Source organism: Bos javanicus, chromosome 17 (assembly GCF_032452875.1).
Source record: "Bos javanicus breed banteng chromosome 17, ARS-OSU_banteng_1.0, whole genome shotgun sequence".
NCBI classification, from domain to species: Eukaryota; Metazoa; Chordata; class Mammalia; order Artiodactyla; family Bovidae; genus Bos; species Bos javanicus.
Genome location: NC_083884.1, coordinates 52,643,467 through 52,662,189, shown reverse-complemented (window position 1 = coordinate 52,662,189; position 18,723 = coordinate 52,643,467). Strand labels below are relative to the sequence as shown.

At 46.7% G+C, this 18,723-nt stretch overlaps 1 protein-coding gene across 1 annotated transcript; it reads left to right on the top strand.

Annotated features, from left to right (window-relative positions):
* The first annotated feature begins 1,220 nt into the window (after positions 1–1,220).
* DDX55 (DEAD-box helicase 55) lies at positions 1,221–18,539 on the top strand. Its single transcript, XM_061384597.1, has 14 exons — positions 1,221–1,392; positions 4,706–4,756; positions 4,847–4,933; positions 6,301–6,392; positions 6,473–6,535; positions 9,018–9,167; positions 9,726–9,915; positions 12,665–12,747; positions 13,951–14,082; positions 14,882–14,974; positions 15,667–15,781; positions 16,233–16,401; positions 17,349–17,644; positions 18,040–18,539. The coding sequence occupies exons 1-14, from the start codon at positions 1,285–1,287 to the stop codon at positions 18,214–18,216; spliced, it is 1,806 nt and encodes a 601-aa protein (XP_061240581.1). The 5' UTR covers positions 1,221–1,284; the 3' UTR covers positions 18,217–18,539.
* Positions 18,540–18,723: the final 184 nt, after the last annotated feature.

Sequence of the window (18,723 nt, the reverse complement as noted above, 5' to 3'; positions counted from 1 at the left end):
ATTATTTTCTGAGCACAGCTGCAGAAGGCTTTGTGCCTTCTCATGCTCCTCTCAAGAACAATAATATTCCTTTTCAGTCAACTCAGCTGAGGAGAGGAAAAGACAAGTCAGAATTACAAGGTCTAACTCCTTCCTTCATCCCGGGCCGTGCCTGCCGAATGAGGAGAGGGGTCTGGGGCTGTGCCTCCATTTTGTCAGTAATGCCTAACACGGCTCCCGACAAGTTTTAGTGATTAGGAAAGGAAGGCATTACTGGTGACATTTCAAAAGTCCTCACGGATGTAAGGGAACAAGACAAGCTGAAGAGACGGGCCCAAAGCATAACAGTCTTAAGCACAACACAGTCGTGGCCGACTCTTTGCGACCCCATGGACTATAACCCACCCAGGCTCCTCCATCCATGGAATTTTCCAGGCAAGAATACCTGAGTGGGTTGACATTTCCTCCTCCAGGGGAGCTTCCCGATCCAGGAATGGAAGCCAGGTCTCCCCCATTGCAGGCAGACTCTTTATCGTCTGACCCACCAGTGAAGCCCAAAGGCGCGTTCTTAACCACAGGACCACCGGGGAAGTCCCTGACTGGAGTGGGTTGCCCTGCCCTCCTCCAGGGGATCTTCCCGATCCATGATATAACTCAGGTCTCCTGCACTGCAGGCAGATAACTTCACCGTCTGAGCCACTAGGGAAGCCTAGCCACTGGCGAAGCCCACCGCGTAATAGCTGGTCGGTAAAAGCTTCCTGAATGAATTTTACACGTGCATACAACAATCCAGTAGTGAACACAGGAATAAGATACAGTGTTCTTATTTAGGTATCTAACCTAGCTTCATCAGAAGTAAATATTTATTTTGTCCCAAGCAGTGGATCCGCACCATCAGTCTATTTTGCATATCCAGGGCTCTGGGATTGGGGTATATTTCTGTCCACTCCCTCCGGACCTACTGTCGTTTGGCCAGGACGCGGTGTTGTGCTGCCATCTGCCTCCGACCGGCGGGGAGAGTGTGAGAGCCGGGACAAAATCCCTCCCGCCTAAATGCCTGCTCGGTGTGAAAGGCGCCCGGAACCTAGGTGGTTGCACTGGAAGAATGGCACTACTCCAGCCGGGTTCCCGCCGCCCGCTTTTATTCACCAGAAGTCGGCTTTCCACTCTTCTGTTGCAAAGGCGCCTTTCCCGCCTTCCGGATCTTTGCGAAGGGAGTGCGGTTTCCGGGCGGCTGGCTTGGCGACCGGAAGAGGAAGTGCTCCCGGGAGGCGTCCGGGTAGTAGCTCGGTAGCTGAGCGCACCATGGAGCACGTAACGGAGGGTTCCTGGGAGTCGCTACCGGTGCCGCTGCATCCGCACGTGCTGAGTGTCTTGCGGGAGCTCGGTTTTCCGTACATGACACCGGTGCAGGTACTCGGCATAGGCCCTGGGGGAGGAGGGCTCTCGGTGCTAAGGGGGCAGGTTGGGAAAGGGAGACTCAGAGCTGGGACTTTTTTGTCATGTCGTCTTTCTTCTTCCCCGACTTGGGTGATGCCTAGCTGGTTAATGATCGCCAGGCAGAGGCGGCAGGTGGCAGCGCGCCTGTACTAGGGTTTTCATAACACTGCTCCTCCATCCGCTCTTAGGTGCTGAGACTTAAGTGCCTGGCTCGAATCCTGCTCCTAAGTGCCTGGTTCCTATCCTAGCCCTGCCCTCTGTAGATCTGTGAGACCTTGAGCAAATGACTTAACCTCTCTGTGCTTCATTTCCTTTCCGTGTGAAATGACGAAAATAGTATTACCTAAGAGTTGTTGTGAGGATTACCTAAGACGATGTTACGGACACTCAGTAAATGTAACCTGTTGTCTTGTTTTGTGGGCTAAGTGAAGTGTCTTGGTCCAGCTCACTCATTTATTCAGCAGTTTCTCCAGGACAAACTGTGTCAGGTACTCTTTTAGGCTCTGGGGATTTTGCAGTGTTGGTCCTCACTCATGGCCCTTGCTTTTTAATGCAGAAGAGAGAGGAGGGAGTAAAGAAATAAGGTAATTTCAGCTGGTGATCAGTGTTGTGGAGGAGACAGTGACAAGAAAGTACAGGGCAGAAGGTAAGATAGAGAAGGCCTCTTGGAGGAGGTGTCATTAAGCTGATACCTGAATGAGAAGGAGCCGGCCAAGGGATGACTGGAGGCAGGATATTCCAGCAAAGAGAAATGCCAGTACAAGTGGAATGAGCTTGGAGGAACAGAAAGAAGGCCTTTGTGGCTGGGGCATATGAGTAGTGTAAGACATGAGCAAATCGAGTGCTGACCGTGCAGGGTCTTACTTGTGGGATCTTGTATTTTATTCGGAATGTAGTGAGAAGCCGTCTTACGTGGGAGGCTGCAGGAAGAGAAGGGCTGTGACTGCTGTGTAGAGTGGACTTTAGGGCAGTAAGAGAAGAAGCGAGGCCATCCACTAGGAGGCCGTTGTCAAGTGAGAGGTGATGGTGGCTTGGAGTGGAGAGGAAGTTGTGGATATTGAAGAGTCGCTTTTGAGAAAGCTTTAGGGTTGCTGAGGGACCAGATGTAGGGGTCAGGGAAGAGGAATCTAGAGGGACCGTGAGGTTTCTGTCTTTAGTGACTGGGTGATTGGTGGTATCATTTACTAAGATGAGGAAAGCTAGCAGGGTTAACAGTCTTCAAAGGAAAAATCTAGAGTCCTGTTTTGAAATGTTGAGGTGTGCATAGGCTCCTCAGGAATGGTGTGGAGGAAGCAGGCAGTGCTGTGTGTCATGCCCTGGGACTGTTGGGCAGAGAGGACCCAGTATTTGCCATAGAGTCTGTGGTCTAAGTGCTGTCCACTATGGTTGCCACTCACATATGACTATTAAGAACACTTGAAACATGGTGAGTCCAAATTGAGATGCACTTTAAATATAAAAATCTGTAATGGATTTTGAGGACTTAGCATGAAAGACAAATGAAAAACGTCTCATTCATTTAAAAAATATCGCTTACACATCAAGCCGACAATATTTTGGATGCTGCTGCTACTGCTGCTACTAAGTCACTTCAGTCGTGTCCGACTCTGTGTGACCCCATAGACGGCAGCCCACCAGGCTCCCCGTCCCTGGGATTCTCCAGGCAAGAACACTGGAGTGGGTTGCCATTTCTTTCTCCAATGCATGAAAGTGAAAGTGAAGTCGCTCAGTTGTGTCTGACCCTCAGCGACCCCATGGACTGCAGCCTTCCAGGCTCCTCCATCCATGGGATTTTCCAGGCAAGGGTACTGGAGTAGGGTGCCATTGCCTTCTCCGATTTTGGATGATATTAGGTTAAATAAAATATAAATAAAAATTCATTTTGTCTATTTTTGCTTAAAATATATATATTTATTTATTTATTTATTCATTTGGCTGCATCAGCTCTTAGTTGCATTATGCAGGATCCTTCATTGTGGGCACAGACTCTCTAGTTGTGGCGCACAGACTCCATACTGTGTGGGCTTCAGTAGCTGTGGTGTGCAGGCTTAGTTGCTCCACAGCATGTGGAATCTTAGTTCCCTGACCAGGAATCAAACCCAGGCCCCTGCATTGCAAGGCGAATTTTAACCACTGGACCACCAGGGGAGTCCCTCTTTTTACTTTTCTTAATGTGGCTACTAGATGAGTATGTGGCTTACATTATATTTCTTTTTTTTTTTATAACTGATTTACAGTGTTGTGTCAATCTCTGCTATATAGCAAAGTGACTCAGTTTTATACATAGATACATTCTTTTTTAAACATTCTTTTCCATTATGTTTTATCCCAGGAGATTGGATATAGTTCCCTGTGCCATACAGTAGGACCTTGTTGTTTCTCCATTTTTAAATGTGATAGGTTGCATCTATCAATCCCAAATTCCCAGTCCGTCCCCTCCCTCCCCCACTTTTCCTTGGCAACCACGAGTCTGATCTCTTACCATATTTGTTTCTGTTGGGCAGCAGTGGTCCATAGCAGAGTTCTCAGTCTCTGCGCTCTTGATATTTTGGACTGGATAATTCTTTGTTATATGAAATGGCTCTGGGTATTGTGGGCTGTTTAACAGCATCTCTGGGCTCTACTTACTGGGTGCTAGAAACAAACCACCTCCTGCTTCCCCTGCCCCGTTCTGACTACTTACAGCCTCTACAGTTATCTTACGATAACTGCCACATGTTCCCTGAGACTTACTTGTGCCGACGCAGTTAGGAAAGTCCTGCATGTGCTGCAATGGGTGAGCTCAGGCTCTGAGGACCAGGAGTGGAATCCTGGGCGGTGGGCAGGGGGAATCTTTGAAGCCAAGATCTGAGTGTTCTTCAGGTTCAGCTGCTCGTTGCTGCAATCAAAGGGCCAGGCCCCTGGTAAACCTGTGGGTTCTCGGTGGTGTTTATAATGAAAGAGCCCATTTGAGTTGTTATTTTGTGCTATGAGGACAGGAAGGAACCTTAAAACCACTGTCTTTAGCCCCTTCCTGGTCTAGAAAGGAAGAGTAGGTGAGGCAGGGCTAGAACTCAGGACTCCCAACTCCCAGCTCGACTCGCTTCCCCCACACGCCATCTGTGTAGACACCACGCCATGTTACCTGTGACCTTACCACACTGAGGTCCCTGGTGGTGACTGATCAGAATCCACTTTGCGGTGGGATCCAGTGTGACCAAGGCCAGTGCTGTGTTCCTTGGGCTTTGGGCCTCGTCTGTGGTGTCACGGCATCCCATAACTGGTAATTTGCTGTCTCTCTTTTCAGTCCGCAACTATCCCTCTGTTCATGAAAAACAAAGACGTTGCTGCAGAAGCGGTGAGTACGTTATGGCAGTTTAGCCTGTCCTCCCGTTTGCCCTCCAGAACGAACTTGGAGGAAAAGCACCATAGCTTCCTCCCCTTTCAGGTCACAGGTAGTGGCAAAACCCTCGCTTTCGTCATCCCCATCGTGGAAATTCTCCTGAGGAGGGAAGAGAAGTTAAAGAAGAGTCAGGTGAGGAGACCAAGCGCTTTATTTTCCCCTAGTCATCAGAGAGTTCACAGTTGAGGAAAAAGCTAGTCAAAAGCTTGAAAAAAGAAGAAAAGTACAGTGTGTGCTAATGACTTGCAGATCCTGTGTTTATGAATTTGGCTGCTCCTTAGCACGTATCTGTAGCTCCCCGGGCAGCAGTCACAATGCTTCCGTGCTCATGCGTGGCCTTGCTTGGGGCAGCGACACTGATGGCACGTTCCCAGCTGCCTTCTCGTTCCTGCTCTCAGACTGTAAACACGGGTCCTTTTCCTGGTCTACGTACTGCTGTGATGTCTTTTCGTGTGTGTGTGTATGTGGTGACTTCACTGCTTAAAATGACCCCCAAACGTAGTGCCGAAGCACTGCTGAGCATTCCTGAGTGTAAGGAGGCTGTGATGAACCTTACGGAGAAAATACATGTTACATAAGCATCATTCAGGCATGCATGATAGTGCTGTGGCTTTGAGGTCAGCATTAATGAATCAACAATGTATATTCAATGAGACACCTTTAATTAATTGAAGTATACTTGACTTACAAAGTAAGGTGTCTTTAAACAGACATGTGTGTAAAACAAGCTTATGTACTGTTAGGTTGACAAAAACATGACCAGAGGCTCGCAGGAACCTAACCCCACTTCCCTGGGAGGCATGGTCCAATATTTGTAACCGTGGTGTCTAGCTGCTTTGTAGAGAACTGACTCTAATTCAGACTACAGCTGACCCTTGAACAACGGGTTTGAGTGGTGCGGGTCCACTTAAGTGCAGGTTTTATCAGCAGTGAATAACTATAGGTCTCTGCCAACTGGTAGTTTAATCCCTCCATGTGGAATGGGGTTACAGAGGAATCAAACCAGTTATACCCTGTTACATGGAGGGCCGACTTTAAATTACAGGTGGATTTTCAACTGTGCTTCCCAGGTGACAGTGGTAAAGGATCTGCCTGCCAATGTAGAAGATGCAGGATGTTCAGGTTCAGTCCTGGGGTCAGGAAGATCCCCTGGAGGAGGAAATGGCAACCCACTCCAGTATTCTTGCCTGGAAAATCCGATGGACCGAGGAGCCTGATGGGCTCCTGTCCATGGGGTCACAAAAGAGTTGGACACGACTGAACACAAGTACTTTTTCGACTGTGCAAAGAGTTGATGCCCCTAACCACCCTCCGCCACGCCCTTCATTCAAGATTCAACTCTAGTTGATACGCACTATGGCCACGCACTGCTGGAAAAGCCGAGGAAGTACTGTTTCTCTGGAAACCTTCCTCCGTGAGGTGGAGGGTGCCGGTTGTGGAGTTTCAGCTCTGTAAGCTGCAGGCTCTGCTAATCATGTCCCTTCCTGCCACGTGGTTAGGTGGGCGCCATAATCATCACACCCACGCGAGAGCTGGCTATTCAGATAGAGGAGGTCCTGTCTCATTTCACGAAGCCCTTCCCACAGTTTAGGTAAGTTGGGGGCAGAGTCCCAAACTTTCAGCCATGGGCTGCAATTCCTCCTGACCTCAGAGACCCTTCTCTCATTTCAGCCAGATTCTCTGGATTGGAGGCAGGAATCCTGGAGAAGATGTCGCCAGATTTAAGGAGCTTGGGTGAGTTGCCTTGCTGCTTTGCTTGCTCTTGACATTAAACTTGATGCATGATCAAGACCTAACTGGAAATGCCCCCTTCAGTCACCCTCCTCCCTATAAAAAGTTTTTTCTTCCTGCCAACCTCCCATTTTGCTCACTGGTTAATGGTCTTGTCTCTCCCGAGGTGGTCCCTGACCTCGCCTTGAGCCCCAGATAATCCACTTGTCTCCCTGGCATCTGACTGGCATCTCACAGCTTTTACGGAAACCTCTAAAACAAGAGCTTGGAATTTTCATCCCTAGACTTGTACCTCATGTGGTGTTTCCTATTCACCTTTCCCCTGTATGCCTCCTGAGGTCAGGGAGTCAGCCTTGACTCCTTACCGTCCCCACATCCCCCCTCTCGGTTAACCGTCACCAGATCCTTGGCATTTTCTCTCTGAAGCACATCTCTTAACTGGTCAACTTTTCCATCACCACCTCTTCTGCTCGTTTCGCCCCTGAACTCTAGGAACTGCTCTTTCTTTCTCTCCTGTGTGTTTCTTTACCTTTTTAAAAAATTAATTTGTTTATTATTTATTTTTGGCTGCTTGGGATCTTAGTTGTAGCACACAGGCTCTCTAGTTGTGGTTCGAGGGCTCAGTTGTCCTGCTGGCATGTGGGATCTTAGTTCCCCAACCAGGAATCGAACCCATGTTCCCTGGATTGCACAGTGGATTCTTAACCAAGGACCCCCAGGGAAGTCCCTCTGCTCTATGTCTCTACTGTTAGCCCCTGGTTATCCACTCTCCACATAGCCAGAGTGCCAGTCAGGTCGTGTCCCTCACTGAAAGCGCTTCAGTGGCTGGCCCTTAGGATGGGTCCTGATATTGGTGTGGGCACCCTGTGCTGCCGCGCTCTCCCAGTCTGCCCTGCTTGAGCTGGCTTTCTCCCAGGTATTGTACGTGCCCGGCTCCTTTGCATCCCCAGGCGGCTCATGAAAGTCAGGGTGGTGTTAGTCTCGCAGCATTTTACCTTCAGGGCCTAACAAGGAGCGGAGCATACAGCAAGTGTTTACTAAACATTTAGAATAAATGTTTGAATACACGATGGCAGTCAGCCTGTGGCATTGTATTGTCCCACTATGACTAATAGTTTGTAATGAGCAGCAATAGATTTTGTGCCCAGATTGTCAGTGAATTCTTGATAAAGAAAACTCCTTTTCTTGAGCGCTCGCTGTGTCCAGCTACAATGGGAGATGCCTTGCAGTGGCGGGGAACAGACTTGAGTTCCTACAGGAGTCAGAGGAAAATATAAACATCTGAAGTAGGGCTGGGTGGGGATTGGGAGAAACTGGCTAGTTTATGCCCGAATACTCATCTCCAGCTGACATGTTGCTGCAGGACTCTGTATTGCCAGGTTTTTAATTTTTTGTAGTCCAGATTTTTTTTTAACTTTTTCGTGTAATTCACATTAAAAAAATAATAATAACTTTCCTGCAGGGACCCAGTCTGTGGGGAGGCCGCATTTGGCCCTAAGTCTGCCAGTTTGTGATCTTTACATAAAATTGTCTCTAGTTCTGTTGACATTCACATTTTATAGGTGAGTGACCTGGGGCCTAAAGCAGTCGAATAAAGCCAGGGTCCTTTCAGTAAAGGCCCGGATAGTAATTATTTTAGCTTCGTCAATCACACAGTCGGGGTCATTACAGCTCCCCTCTGCTGTTAGTGTGTGAGAGCCTCCAGAGGCAACCCATGAATGAAGGAGGATGCAGAGTCACAGAAACAGTGGAGGCCAGATTTGGCCGAATGGTGTTTGCTGAGCCCTGCCCTCAATCTCCGGAGAAGGCAATGGCACCCCACTCCAGTACTCTTGCCTGGAAAACCCCATGGATGGAGGAGCCTGGTAGGCTGCAGTCCATGGGGTCACTAAGAGTCAGACATGACTGAGCGACTTCACTTTCACTTTTCACTTTCATGCATTGGGGAAGGAAATGGCAACCCACTCCAGTGTTCTTGCCTGGAGAGTCCCAGGGATGGAGAAGCCTTGTGGGCTGCCATCTATGGGGTCGCACAGAGTCGGACACAACTGAAGTGACTTAGCAGCAACAGCCCTCAATCTCAGCCTGTAAGTCAGACCTGTCCCCTCATGGCGCAGCCTTCTCCTCCCACTCTGGTGGTCTCCCTTCTCGTCTGTGGGATTTTAGATGACATTTTTGGAGGGATAGGGCTTCCCAGGTGAGGCAGTGTTAAAGAATCCACCTGCCAATGCAGGAGATGCAGGAGACTGGGGTTCGATCCCTGGATGGGGAAGATCCCCTGGAGAAGGGAATGGCAACCCACTACAGTATTCTTGCCTGGGAAATCCCATGGACAGAGGAGCCTGGTGGGCTATAGTTCATGGGGTCGTAAAAGAGTGGGACATGACTGAGCCCTCATGCACAGGGGGATACAGCAATTGTGTTTGGAATCACAAAGGTCCCTGAGATTCACTGAGTGCAATAAATGTTAACTTTCTTTTCCTAGTGGGAACATCATCGTGGCAACCCCAGGCCGCCTGGAGGACATGTTCCGAAGGAAGGCTGAGGGCCTCGATCTGGCCAGCTGCGTGAGGTCCCTGGAGGTCCTGGTATTGGATGAAGCAGACAGGCTTCTGGACATGGGTTTCGAGACAAGGTACTGAAGTTTGGACTTAATGGGTGTTGGGTGACACAGGGTGGAAAGGACCCCAAGGTGGAATTCCTTTATCACTTGGTGACTATATCTGTTAGCTGCACTGGAATTTCATTAGGTTGTTTGATCCATCAAATTCTCCCACACTGTTTAAATTTCAGTTGTTCTTTGATGCATTTTCCTTCATGGCTCTTTAAAAGTTTTTATGTGTTTTAAAGAATTAAATAGCTTTATTGGGATCCAATTCATGTTACACAGTTTGCTCAATTAAATAGTGTGCAGCTCGATAGTTTTTAGTCTCAAAAAGTTTTGTTTTAATTTCATTCTTTTAATTGTCCCCCCATTATAAGAGTTCACTTATATGTTTATATTGAAGAAACGTTGGGAAAATAAGAGTATAAAAAAGAAATAAAGATCACCCATAATCTCATCTCCCAGTAATAGCTACTGTAAATATTGTTATGGTTTCCAGTCTTCTAAAATACCTGTTTAGTATCATAAAACACCCTTTGTTCCTTATGCTGACAAGTAAGGGGTTAAGATGAGCCCTTCTGTTTTTAGCATAAACACCATCCTGGAGTTTTTGCCGAAGCAGAGGAGAACGGGCCTTTTCTCGGCCACTCAGACCCAGGAGGTGGAGAACCTGGTGAGAGCCGGCCTGCGGAACCCCGTGCGCATCTCGGTGAAGGAGAAGGGCGTGGCGGCCAGCAGCACCCAGAAGACCCCTTCCCGCCTGGAGAACCACTACATGGTGAGCGCCGGGTGTCCGCACTGACCCCTGCCGGCCAGTGACGATGAGGGCTGCGGTTCACAGTGTTGTTTACCTGAGATTGAAATTTGCCAACGATGGTTCTGAAGTGTTCTCACAAAAAACTGAAAAGATGAAGTGAAGTGATAGGTGTATTAACTTGATTATGACAGTCATTTCACTGTGTGTATGTATGTTAAGTCATCACATCGTACACCTTAAACATATATTACTACATGTATGTATTTTTACTATATAAATGTGCTTAAATATATACAGTTTTTATTTGCCAGTTGTACCTCAGTAAAGCTGGAAAAAAGTAGAACCAGTATTGTTAGTCAAAGCAGTTTACTGAAAAAATTACCAGTTTTTTTGACTCGTACTACTTTCAATAAGCTTAGTTCCATTTTTCCTTTGAAATGATCAGCAATAAGAATTGTTTGAACAGCTTATTAGATTTTCAAGTAAGTAAGTTTTTACTTATTTGAAAAATGATTTTCAAGTACTTTTTTCTTAACTTTCACTGTCTGTATGTTTTATAATATGATACACCATGTTCCCACTAATATATGTTAACTCTTAGCAGTTAAAACAAAAAGCAAGCAAAAATTAATAATGATGAGTGCTCTATGGATTAGCTTTCAGTTTTCTAGGTAACTAAGTCTGTAAAATGATACCCTGAGGCACATTTGGAAGTGCAGTACTTGGGGCAGGGCTGGGATATGTGGTATATGTGATGATACTTGTCATTCAGCAAGTAAATGAATAAGTAAGTTAACATGGGCATAACTGTGTTTTAAGCATACTCTCCAGGGATGGTGTCCTTGGGCCTCCTACCCCCAAGTGATCAAACTTTTTGACATGTGCATAGCGTGTGCTGGGTACAGGCGTGGGACACACTGGGTTCCCGGCCCGTCAGTATGAGCCTGAGTTAGAGAAGGGCACAGCCCGACGAGCAGCTCAAACACAAAACCTAATGATGGACTCTCTGAAGGAGCCTTTTTGGGTGACTGTTCTGCTCTGGAACCTAAATGTTTGGTGTGTTCATTTTGCAGCTGGGAGTTGCTCAGTTTAGCTTCCCTGGTGGCTCAGATGGTAAAGCATCTGCCTGCAATGTGGGAGACCCAGGTTTAATCCCTGGGTTGGGAAGATCCCCTGGAGAAGGAAATGGCAACCCACTCCAGTGCTCTTTCCTGGAAAATCTCATGGATGGAGGAGCCCGGCAGGCTGCAGTCCATGGGGTCGCAAAGAGTCAGACACGACTGAGCAACTTCACTTTCACTTTCTTTCAATTTGCAGCAGTAAATCATAGCTGCTGCTGCCCTTCCTCACCAGGCATCGGGAGGGCTTTTCGGAATGTGATTGTTAGTAGTGAGTCCCCTCCTTCTGTCCTCTCTGGTCACTGGCTCAAGCCAGGAGGCATCTAGAGAGGATGGTCAGCCAGGGTGGCCAGGCCAGTGTCCCTGCTTGACAGGGCACATCTATATTGTCAGCCAGGGAACAGGGTTTTTCTTTTGGCCGAGAGGGGCTCCCTAGCTCCTGAGCACGGTGACGTGTTTGCAGAGAAAGTGGGCCGTTTCCAAACCAGTGTCCCTAGTGCTGGGGACTGTAAGGGCAATGAGGTTGCCGTTCTTGGTGTCAGTTCTTGGAGGGTCTGGGGGTAGGCGGGTCAAGGCAGAAGAGTTTGCAAATCAGAAAATGCCTCTGGTGCAGCTGTCGGGAGGATGTTTTTGAAATCAGACTGGGGGTGTTATACTTGGTGCTGCTGTTTCCGCTTGCGGCCAGGCTGGTAAAGTTGGGTGGCCGGCTCTTCCTAAGGGAGAGAGGAGGCCGTGGACGGTGAGGTGGTTAAGAGCAGGGGCGCAAGGGCAAGGCCACCCAGGTGCGCAGCTCCGCTTTGTCCCTTCCTAACCGAACCAGGTAGACTTACAGTTCATCACCAGTGAAATGGGGGCTCAGGGAGCACCCACTTCATAGGGTTGCTGTGAGGGTTGGTTTATTAAAACACATGAAGGTTTTAGGCCAGTGCTTAGTATGTAGTACGTACTAATAGATTAGCTTTGGAACCCACTGTGGCTGCTGTTGCATTCTGCTCTTTTGCATTCATTTAAGCAACTGCATTTAGAAATGTCTGAGTGTGTGAGAAAGAAATTCCAAATTGAGGATTTGGTTTTAGTATTAATAAAAATAGGGGGAATGCATTCAAGTGGATTTACATGTATTTAATTTGGGAGCCTGAAAGGAGCTCCAGTCTGTCTCCATGGAGGTCTGTGAAGTAATTCTGTGCAGTCCATTCTGGAAATCTTTGTTAACCTCAGAGCAGTGATTTCTGAACATGGCCATGCCTGAGAATCTCATGGGTGCTGTTAAATAATACTGACCCTTGGGTCCCATTCCAGAGCTGCGATCTGTGGTCTTTAGGCTGTATCTGAGGACCTGTATTGTAAAGCCCTCCCCTGGGGGTGGTGTTACGGCCAGCATGGTGCTGTTGGCATGTTGGGGTTTGGGAGGTACTTACTGCACTGAGTGACTTGCTATCCTCAGTTACATGATTATGTGATTTAATATGTGACAGCAGCAGGGGCTGATGTTAATTCTGAGCTCAGTGGACTGAGTAACATCCTGGTGAAAGTCTTCCTCTTCATGGAGGCAGTTAGAGTCCTTAAAATTTAAGGCCCAAACTGAAAATAGTTGTGGGGTTGTTTTTATTGTCAGCAAATTGTCTTGATCGGTTTTCCTTTTTATTTTGCAGGTCTGTAAGGCAGATGAGAAATTTAATCAACTGGTACATTTTCTTCGAAATCATAAGCAGGAGAAACATCTGGTCTTCTTCAGGTAATCCTTCTGGGGTTCAACTACACCTGGAATGTGCATGAGCGTGCAGCCTTCAGTTTTGGAATTCCTTTTAGGTTGGTCCTCTGTTAGAAGTGTGTTTAACTGCAAGTGACTGAAAACCCAACTTCTGCAGCTCAAGCAGGAGGGGTTTATTTTTCTCCTGTAAAAAGAAGTCCAGAGGTAGGCAGTTCCTAACATTGGTTTCTGTTTCAGCAACATCAAGGCCAGTGTTTCTGTGTCTTGGCCTTTCCTTCCTGTAGGTCAGCTCTAGTTTTGAGATGACCACTGTGACAACCCCTGTCACATCTTCACTGGAAGCAGATAAAAGAGGAAAGGCAGGGGGAAGGGCAGTACTTGCTATATTTGATTCTTAATCAGAAAAGGAAAGGCTTTCCCAGACAACACCTGCCACTGACCCTGGCTGACTTCTGCTTTCATTGCATGGGCCAAAGATGGGTCACCTGGCCGCCCCTCACTGTGAGAGGTGGATAATGAGTGGGCAGCTGTCCCAGCCTCTGCAGTAGCGGGGAGGTGAGGGAGGAAGTGGTTGGGATGCTGTTTAATCAGCCAGCCTAGTGTCTGCCACGCTGGGGTATGTCCTGTTGTCAGAGTGCGTGCATTCTTGGGCTGTTCTTTCCTCCATATATACCTACAGTGGTGTTCTTCGGCATACCCAAAGAATTTCATGTTTCTTTTCCACCCATCATTTCACCAATAAAATGCAGTAACTATATTGACCCATAGAAATACAACCTGATTCTCTCTCTCTCTCTCTCACACACACACACGCAGCTGAAACAAAGATTTCACAGGACTGCACTCGGCTAGGTGGGAGGCATTCTGATGCTTTCTTTTCTGTTCTGCTCTGATTTTTAAAAAATGCTGGTCCAGACTCACTAATTGATTTTAGGACCCACTAGATTACTTTCAGGATCTGTGGGTTGTGGCCCTTCGTGTGTAAAACTGCATCCTTATATATTATGTGACTTGTGGAAAATGGTGGGGAATCCGGCAGCGGTCACTTGGCACAGATCTTTAAAAATTTTTTATTTTGGCTGTGTTGGGTCTTTGTTGCAACACATGGCCTTTCTCTAGTTGTGGTGGGCAGGGTTCTCTTATTGTGGCGTGAGGGCTCAGTTGCCCCACAGCATGTGGAATCTTAGTTCTCCGACCAGGGATCAAACCTCCTGTCTCCTCTCCTAGCACCTGCGCCTGTGTGGAATACTACGGAAAGGCTCTGGAGACCCTGGTGAAGGGTGTGAAGATAATGTGCATTCACGGAAAGATGAAATACAAGCGAAATAAGATCTTCATGGAGTTCCGCAAATTGCAGAGGTGGGTTGGCTTCCCTGGAGATGGCAGATCTCCAGCCTCTCTGCTCTTCTGCAGGTTGCTCTGCCTCTAGACCTTCTTGTGTGTTGGAACCCTCTTCCTCTATAACCTGGTTATCATGTCTTCTCCCCCCACCCTCTGTCCTGAGCCCATTACACTTGGCTGCACTGACTGCCTTCTTTGTCAACTTCCCTGCTCAATTGTAAGCTCCATGAGAACGGGAACCTGTGTGTTATGTTCATTCTTGGATTCCCCACTATCCGGCCCAGGATGGGAGAAACCCATTGAAGTTTCCAGGTTGACTACACTATAGGAAAGCTGTGTCTCTGGACACTGTAACTTGACTTTGTGCATAGAAATAATACTTTTCTGTTTTTCTTGACCACCAAACATTCTGGCTATATTAAAAACAATCTTTTAGGCAAAATGATAGACTTGATGATTACACCTCAGTATGAGAGGGAAAATTTCATTTTTTTTTTTAAATGGCTGCAAAGGATTAGACCAAATACAGTGTTTTTGAGTTTTTTTCTTCCCCAGTCGAAATATGCTAGTTAAAAAATCTTTTCATTATTTTTCATTCATCTTTTCATTATCTCCCCATCTCTTTACAAATTTCACTGAGAACTTGTGAAGTCCTAGAGATTCTTGGGAAGAGGAAAAATCAAAATGTTATTACTATATACTTGCTTCCGTGAGATTCTGCAATCTGTTTTTACTGTCATCTTCAAATTAGTAACAACTGCTTGATGGTGGGGAAATGGTGGTCTCCCTACTCAGCTGTTGTTTTCTTATTTTCTAGTGGGATTTTAGTGTGCACTGATGTGATGGCCCGAGGAATAGATATTCCTGAAGTAAACTGGGTTTTGCAGTATGATCCTCCCAGTAATGCCAGGTACAGAGAACGTTCCTTGCTCTGTCTAGGAATCTAGTCTTAATGAAATAGGAATCGTGAGGAAGGTAAAGATGATGGTTGTCAAAACGTTATGAAATAGCAAAAGTCGGGGAACTGCTGCATTATCACCGGTAGGTTAGTAGTGATGCTGTATTGTATTTTCAGATACTTTTTAAAGTTCTTGCAGAAATGCACATGAATAGAGTGTTTAAAGGAAAACAATATATATACTACATATGGAGATTTCAGTTATTCTGAGAGCAAGCATATATTTCTAGGAAATGCCTCCAAACATAGGAAAATGCCTGTAAATATGAACTCTTAAGCAATACTTGTTAATTCTGGGTGGAGTTAGGGGTCAGACTCAAAAATCACTTACATTTTCTCTTTTATATTACTTTTCATTGTTTCCCAAATTTTCCGCTGGGACCACGTCTTCCTACCTGTATCATCAGATGGGCATACATTTACAGGTTTTATAGTTGACATTAAATGTCTAAGAGATTGCTCTCTGGTCTGCAGTGTGTGTATTTAATCACCAGCTCTTCTCTAACTAGTAAGTGGCAGGGTTGGGATGAGGCGTGGAGTCGGGCGGCTCCTGGTGTCACTTTAGGCGCATCAGCTGCGTGGCCACAGGCCAGTGCTCTGCTGAGCTGTCAGGTGGTGAGTGTCCCCGCCCCGTGTTGTTCCAGTGCCTTCGTGCATCGCTGTGGCCGCACAGCCCGCATTGGCCACGGCGGCAGTGCGCTCGTGTTTCTCCTTCCCATGGAAGAGTCGTACATCAGCTTCCTTGCAATTAACCAAAAAGTAAGCTGTCTTTTTTTCTGTGGAATTCCCAAAGCCAGGGTAGTTGGAAAAGTTCTTTTCCAGAAAGTGGTCCAGAATTAGATTAGGGGCTGGGCTGGTGGTGTCAGTGCGGAAACCTGTCTACAGCTTTATAAAAGGCTGTGGAGAGGCTCCGGGGTCCATTGCTGGCCCCAGCTGAGCGTCATTACTCAGGAACACAGACCTATGTTACCATGTTTTCCAACCAGAAATCAGGATTGTTACGTAAAATCTGATTTTAAACTTTGCTTTAAAAAATTTAAAATACTTTCTGGACCAAGTAAAATACTTGGGTTGGATTTGGGCTTCAAAGCCTCCACTGGATAAGATTAAAATGAGTGGTTTTGCCTTTGATTTTACTGGCACTGGCTCTGTTGGGGTAGCCTTAGGAGAGGTGGTCCCAGCCAGAAGTGACAATGTGGTCCCTGTGCAGTGCCCCCTGCAGGAGATGAAACTCCAGAAGAACACAGCCGACCTCCTTCCAAAGCTCAAGGCCATGGCCCTGGGTGACAGAGCTGTGTTTGAGAAGGGCATGAAAGCTTTTGTGTCATACGTCCAGGCTTATGCCAAGCACGAGTGCAACCTCATCTTCAGATTAAAGGGTAAGTTTGATCTGCTCACCATCTGAAACATTTGACGGTTTTTACAAGTATTACGGCAATGGCACCCCACTCCAGTACTCTTGCCTGGAAGGTCCCATGGATGGAGGAGCCTGGTAGGCTGCAGTCCATGGGGTCGCTGAGGGTCGGGCGCGACTCAGCGACTTCACTTTCACTTTTCACTTTCATGCGTTGGAGAAGGAAATGGCAACCCACTCCAGTGTTCTTGCCTGGAGAATCCCAGGGACGGGGGAGCCTGGTGGGCTGCTGTCTATGGGGTTGCACAGAGTCAGACACGACTGAAGCGACTTAGCAATAGCAATAGCACAAGTATTACAAATATGAAGGGCTTTCCAGGTGGCGCTGGTGGTAAAGAACCTGCCTGCCAGTGCTGGAGACATGAGAGACGTGGGCTGGATCGCTGGGTTGGGAAGATCCCCTGGGTGAGGAAATTGCAACCTACTCCAGTATTCTTGCCTGGAGAATCACATGGACAGAGGAGCCTGGTGGGCTACAGTCCGTGGAGTCATAGAGTTGGATACCACTTAGCAGCTGAGCACCTGTGTTGAGCACAAATATGAAACTGCTTTGTCTTAGGTCCATGTCAGGGTTAATGTTTTCCAAGCATTTAAAAAAAAGTCTTTCTGAGACTTACCTGGCCTGGATTCTGAGCTTCCATTGCAGGGGGTAGGGGTTCGAGCCCTGGTCAGGGAACTAAGATCCTGCATGCTGTGTGGCATAGCCTCCCCAAAAATAAAAATAAAAGTCCTCCTTGGGTTTGACTAGGTACTGCCTGCTGAGTATTCTTTTAGTAAAAATGTAATTAATTCTAATTAAAATGAGTCCACTGGATCACATAGAAAAAAATTCCATTGCTATGAATATTCTGTTGATTGATGCTTACAGTCCTGTTTCGGGTGTGCTAACTCTTGATGTTTTGGTTTAATCAGACCTTGATTTTGCTAGTCTTGCTCGAGGTTTTGCCCTGCTGAGGATGCCCAAGATGCCAGAGCTGAGAGGAAAGCAGTTTCCAGATTTCGTGCCTGTGGATGTCAACACAGACACCATTCCATTTAAAGACAAAATCAGAGAAAAGCAGAGGCAGAAGCAATTATTGGAGCAGCAAAGAAAAGAGAAAACAGAAAATGATGGGAGAAGAAAATTCATAAAAAATAAAGCTTGGTCAAAGCAGAAGGCCAAAAAGGAAAAGAAGAAGAAACTGACTGAAAAAAGGAAAAGGGAAGAGGTAAAACTGGCAATTTTTAAAATTAAATACTTAGAATACTGAACAAATCTCATAGAAGTGTAGTGTATAGTGCCTTCTAATAGGAACTGCATAGACTCTTAGATTTTTGTTCTTTCTAGGTGGCTTGGGTTGGGGAATGTGCTGTTCGTGAAAGCTGATCTAAGAGCATGTAGTTCCCGATTGATTAAAAAGTGCTGGTTTGGGGCTTCTCTGGCAGTCCAGCGGTTAGGACTCTGCACTTTCACTGCCGAGGGGCCCAGATTCAGTCTCTGGTTGGGGAACTAGAATTCCACAAGCCTCCTAGAGCGGCCAAGAAAACCCCCAAATTTTGCTGGTTTCACTTAGAACACTGTTGCTGAGAAATTCAGTAGCTTGTTGGTCTCTTCTGCCCTCAGGGTTCTGATATGGAAGATGAAGACATGGAGGAACTTCTGAATGACACAAGGCTCTTGAAAAAGTTTAAAAAAGGCAAAATTACTGAAGAAGAATTTGAGAAGGGGCTGTTGACAAGTGGCAAAAGATCAACGAACAAAGCAGATTTGGAGATCTCAGATTTGGAAGATGACTGCTGATTCCCGCCCCTCAGGTGAAACGCACAGGAGTGCGGAATGCGGGGAGCTGGCCCCCACTCGGCAGACAGCTCAAGCTTCCTTCTACTGAACATCAGAACTTCAGCAGCTGTTGGGAGCTGCTGTTGCAGAAACGGCAAATGTGAGGGGTTTCACGCTTGTGAGCATTTTACTAAAAACATACCAGCCTTGAAGTCTAAGAGAAGAAAACGTAAATTTACATAACTGTAAATAATAGATGTCAATATTTATTTTGATGGGTTACTTAAAGAGCTCATATCTCAGTGGCTATTTTATACTTATTAAACTTATTTAATATAAAGCTACTGAAGTAGATTTGATTTGAGAGCCTTTAACAGTTACTCAGTGTTTTCCGGCACCTGATCTCCCTTCCCTGGGTGTCTTCACCTCTGGACTCTCGGTTCTCTCTTTGATGTACTGCACTGAACACCCACACAGCCCGTAGTACCGTTTTATTGGTGAGTATATGAAAAAGCAGCAGCAAGTCAT

What these genes read in the sequence shown, in the direction of transcription:
- DDX55 (XM_061384597.1), top strand. Translation starts at nt 1,285, where the DNA reads ATGGAGCACGTAACGGAGGGTTCCTGGGAGTCGCTACCGGTGCCGCTG. An exon ending in GCCAGATTTAAGGAGCTTGG is followed by an intron (nt 6,536 to 9,017) that starts GTGAGTTGCCTT and finishes TTCTTTTCCTAG; the next exon opens with TGGGAACATCATCGTGGCAA. An exon ending in AAAAAAGGAAAAGGGAAGAG is followed by an intron (nt 17,645 to 18,039) that starts GTAAAACTGGCA and finishes TTCTGCCCTCAG; the next exon opens with GGTTCTGATATGGAAGATGA.